Source organism: Gastrolobium bilobum, unplaced genomic scaffold, assembly GCF_033153095.1.
Source record: "Gastrolobium bilobum isolate Gb01-03AN ecotype WA unplaced genomic scaffold, APGP_CSIRO_Gbil_v1 utg11321, whole genome shotgun sequence".
In the NCBI taxonomy this organism is placed as follows: domain Eukaryota; kingdom Viridiplantae; phylum Streptophyta; class Magnoliopsida; order Fabales; family Fabaceae; genus Gastrolobium; species Gastrolobium bilobum.
The window spans coordinates 86,597-91,738 of NW_026897751.1; the positions used below are offsets into that span (position 1 = coordinate 86,597).

At 34.2% G+C, this 5,142-nt stretch overlaps 1 protein-coding gene across 1 annotated transcript; it reads right to left on the minus strand.

Moving 5' to 3' along the window:
- Positions 1–1,319: 1,319 nt before the first annotated feature.
- Positions 1,320–4,505, minus strand: LOC133309872 (small ribosomal subunit protein eS8-like). Its single transcript, XM_061510725.1, has 5 exons — positions 4,378–4,505; positions 4,201–4,273; positions 2,408–2,738; positions 1,738–1,907; positions 1,320–1,636 (listed from the first exon to the last, which is right to left on the minus strand). Exons 1-5 carry the CDS (start codon positions 4,379–4,381, stop codon positions 1,561–1,563), a joined length of 654 nt encoding a protein of 217 aa, XP_061366709.1. The 5' UTR covers positions 4,382–4,505; the 3' UTR covers positions 1,320–1,560.
- Between the last annotated feature and the right edge of the window lie 637 nt (positions 4,506–5,142).

Consider the following 5,142-nt stretch of genomic DNA (forward strand, 5'->3'; position numbering starts at 1 on the left):
GAAATGTAGTGTGAAATATATTTGGTCTGGAATGTTAGTAAAAGATATTTGGTATGCTAAAATTTTCTTGGGAATTTATGGCTAATTTTATTGAGTATGTGTTTGGTTGGTTGTGAAATATTAGTGAGAATGTGAAGTTATTTTACGAAAATAACCCCACTTTAAACTTGTACCAATCTGTTTGGTCGACGTACTATTTTCATGAAGGTTAATTTTGTCTATAAATTCACGTCTCAATTTCTAGTTCCCCGGGCAACAAAGCATTCCATCCAATTTATGGAATTTCACTTCTGGATACCGTACAACAAATTGCACGACATGGTTTTCCGAAAAACGTTTGGTGTCTGGATTTTTTTCCTTTTTTGCTTTACCAAACATGGGTTTGGTATTTGTCTAAGCATGCTTTCCTGAGGAATGAAAAAAAAACCCGGCAACAAACGCCCCCTTAAACTTTTCTACTTCCTTGGGATTGAAGTCATCTCCTTGAAGAGAAGATGTTGGAAAAATCACTGCCTTATATGTAGCCTATATTGGCAAATAATAAGCTAATTTAGCTTATCTAGGAAAACCTCCTTGGGATCCTCAAGTGCCTTCTCTGGGGTTTACCAAAAAAAGAAAAAGAAAAAAACAAAACAAGTGCCTTCTTTTGGTGTTAAGGTGGAGAGTCTTGGAGAGCCACTTCTTAGACTCGGTTGTCTTCTTAGGCTTTGTCATCTCTGAAATACTTACACTTATGTGCTAGTCCCCTCTAATGTTTTCCAGTTTAAGTAGCTTGCTTGTTGATCTAGGTTCTTTAAAGTGAATGGTATACAATGTTAATAAGGATGAAGTTGATTTAAGTTGAAGGTCGAGGTATAAATGGCTTGATTCACTTTAAATAAGTAGAGGATTCCCCACCCCACCCCTAAAAAAAAAAAGAGCAGAAACAAAAAAAAACAAAAAAAATCTATTTTGACATAATTCAAGAGTAATAAGTGAAAGGAATGAAGGATTAAGGATCACCCACCATCCTTCAGTTATCAAGCATATCATATGAACTAACGGTAATATAACATGAAATTATAATAACAGAACTACAACCTGAACTTTTATGTTCTTGCAACTAAAAGGTATATAAGAACAGATACCATAGAAATGGATGGGAAATGGAGCGTTGAAATTCGCTAAAATAACCAAAATATTTTGAAATTCTTAATTGAAATAGAATCATCATTATCAATAATTTCGAAACAACGTAGTTTTTTAAAGATTAGGGTAATAATGATTGGAATCGTTCTGCATCCCATGCCTTTAAACTAACCCCCCCATTGCACTTCCCAGGCCATTATCCAGCATTGATTGCAAAATATTAAATTACGAAAAATGTATATTATCAGTAGCATACAGTTAAAAAGCAAAATTTTGATGAAATTGGCATAAAACCAAAAAAACGATTACACTAACAATGTCCTAGGACATCATCCTAACGGTGATGGACCAACAGTATCATCCAAAACTTACATCATCTTGAATGGTACCAATCTCCAAGTTAAAGCCATATAGAAATTTGAAAACCTACAATTAAGCAGCACCTTTTCCCTTCTTCCTCTGGATTTTCTTCATATAAAACTCCAGCTCCTTACCTTCCAGAATGTACCTACCCAATTCAGGGAGAGAAAAAAAAAGGAACAGTAAACAACAAAAACAAAGTTGGCTCAAAACAACATGTTCTAACACACAGTTTAAGCATAAGCATACCCATCAGCTCTGCCACATTGACCAGGGCGAGAAGAAATACAAGCCAGCAATCGGCCACCACCAAACTGCTCTTCAATGTGGGGATCAAGCTTGCGATCTTTCTGGCGCTTCTCGATTTTTCTCTGCACATGGTTACTTTTCTTAGTTTCTTCAGCAGCAGCTTCACCCTCCTGCAAGTTTGACATCAAAGGACCAGGAAATACATTTCAATTTTGAGAGAAAAGTCAACAACTGCTACAAAGGAGAATGCAGGCTGTGTAACCCACAAAATAATAACAACATAAAGTACCATTCATGGCAAATATATTTAGTTTATTCATGGAAATAATAGTAAAGAATGGTGGGTATTATGCATTACATATTAAAGATTTGTCCCAGCAAATAATCATGATTTTAATTATGAATTACAGTTTTGTGGAACACAAATGCAGAATGATAGTGTAATGACAGAAGTAATACAATATTTAAAAAATAAACAAATTAACTACTTTGAACATATTTTGCATCCAACAGAAACTCATGCCTAGTGATTTCTTTCAATTTCAACACATCTCCTGCCCAATATAATTTCAAAACGTAAAAGTACAACTATTATTCAAGAAACAAATGAAAGTATAACAATATACATATAATGGGGAAAATTTTATAAACTGAAAAAATTCCAACAAACCTCTGTAGACTCCTTCTTGGATGCTACTTTCTTTTTTCTGCCAACATCAACACCATAGTGCTGAAGGTACCACTGCTTGAACGGAGCAGCATCAACCTGAACAATAGCACTCCTAACGAGGGTCTGAGTTCGCACAAGCTCATTGTTTGAGGCATTGTAAACCACATCTAGAAGACGAGTCTTGCGAGTTACTGCTTCACTACCCCATGAGTAATTCCCAGTATCCAATCTCAAGGCCCTCCATTTCACATTGCCACCTCTAACACGAATCCTCCTGACTGTCTTGTTGCTTGATAATTTAGTGTTAGCTGGCTGGCGACCGAGCTCATACCTAGATAAATCCAGCCAAAACATCTTAGTTCAAATTAAGAATTAATTGGGATAGAATATCACATTATAGACAGCAATGAATAACATGTTCAAATAAACACCATTAAAATTAAGATCTGAACCAAGGTGCAAACAGTGAAGAATCCTAGCCACATTTAACAGCAAAGAGTAACAACTTATAAGGAATATATGATCATTCTGCTTAGTGCTTACTAACTCATTTTGCATAGAGATTGCGTAACTATGCCATTATTGAGCCTCTGTGGCTCTACGTTTACATTCAGTTTGTTTGGCATAGAGTATCTCTCTCTCTCTCTCATGATTTCTTCTTTAACAAAAATTAAAAAAACCCAAGAGTAGTTGATCTAGTGACAATCCGGCTAGACCCCAAGATTTGACCTGCCTAAAGGGTAGCGGGTTCGATTCCTGAGAGTCGTACCTCCAAGAAAGGGTGGAAAGACTCAAACCCAAAACCGGATTAGTTAGGCATGTTGGGGCTTTGGACACCAGTTGATATGTACTAAAAAAATAATTAAAAAAAAAAAACATTGTACCCAAAAAAATACAAACTATATGATCATTTAAGTAGGAAGACCAGAAATTATGCCACATAAACTTACAGAATTGTATAATATAGTCACTTCCAAGCAGAATAAAAGCTGAGGGCAGTAAAAAAACTAAGAGAGAGATAAGGCCTGTTTGATTGTGTTCTAATTTTTTTAACTCAGAACTGTTTCATAGAATAGTTAATGAAATAGGTATTTCTGTGTGTTTTTGTTTTGAAAATTAAAAGTCAAAATACAAAACAAAGACAACTAAGTTACGTTCTCTAAATTTGATTCTAAAAACTAAAATATAGTTATAATTTTTAGAACTATTTTTACAAAACAGGTTTATTAAACTGTTTTTTTTTTTTTTTTGAAACTCAAAAAACTGTTTTTGAAAACGTAATTTAAACATGCCCATAAATTCACATGCTAATTCATAACGAAGATGAAAGAAGAATGATCAAATACAACTCTAAATGATATACATACAAAGTGGAATTTCGAACATGTTTTGGTTTTGTATGACTATAATGTAAATTTCTAACGCTTCAACCATTTGAATTCTCCATTTCCCAACTGAAATCTAAAAATTCGAAAATGAGTAAAGCTAGATCTGACAGATGCACTCGCATATATGAACTCATCCATCAAAAACCCCATAAATACAGTAGCCACTCTACATATCTTAAATACAACAGTACACATTCTTATTCGAACTAGTCAATTTCACAGGCAACCAAAGATTACAACCGACAAAAAAATTAAATAAAATAAATAAGGATAACAAGGAAAAATAATAATCCACAAATCAATCAATACAACCACCAAATAAACACAAATATATCATTTAGCACGAAAACTACGACACTTTAAGCAGAAAATAATTATTATTTAAAAAAAAAAAAAAGGCATTACTTTCTCTTCTTTCTCCAGGCCTTCTTCTTGCCACCAGTGGCACGCCTCTTGTGCATAGAGTCCCTAGATATACCTGTTGAAGAACAAGAACAAAATCCATAAACACACAGATAAACACAGTTCTCATTGGGAATTGAACAATGACAGATCAAAACAAAACTATGAAATGAGCAATACCCATCTTGATCGAGCGTTGAACACACACACTCTCTGTCTCTAGCTTCCTCTCTCTGTGTCAGCCCCTCTCTTTGATAAAACCCTAATTCTATGAACGCTTGGATACAGACCCGGCCTCATTATCGTTCTTCTGGGTCATACAATTGGGCCCTAACTTGGGCATTTTTACGAACCCAACCCACCACACTTGACCTGACCCTAATATTTGTTATTAATAATAAATGAAGGGAAAAGTGTTTGTCATTTTAAATTTCAGAAAGTTATGTCATTTTAAGAGAGATACAGACACAGAAAATTTGAATTTTAAATTAAAAAAAATTACTCACTTTCTCTCTTCCATGATTTCCGTTTTCCTGTGTCTATCTCTCTCTTAAAATGACATAACTTATGTCATTTAAAATGACAAACATCAAACCCTTCATTTTAAATACAAAATAAAAATTATGGTATGAGTGTACAATAATTTAATTAAAAAAAAATATCAACAAATGATGGTAGCTCAATGGTGCCAAGGAACTGAGCAGGTAGGGGGTGAAAGCATGTATTTGATCCTTCTCAATATCGTTTTTGAGAGGAGTTTAAAACCTTAATCCCGAGACTCGTCCTGAATCGGACTAGTCGTGAAGAGATAAATCGATTGGAATACCTTTAAACAAAATCACCAATTCAATCGATAGGTTGGATGGAATAAAAATTGATTTAGTCATTTAACCACAATGCATATTTGACTCGTGACTTAATTATTAAGGTGATAAAACAGATTCA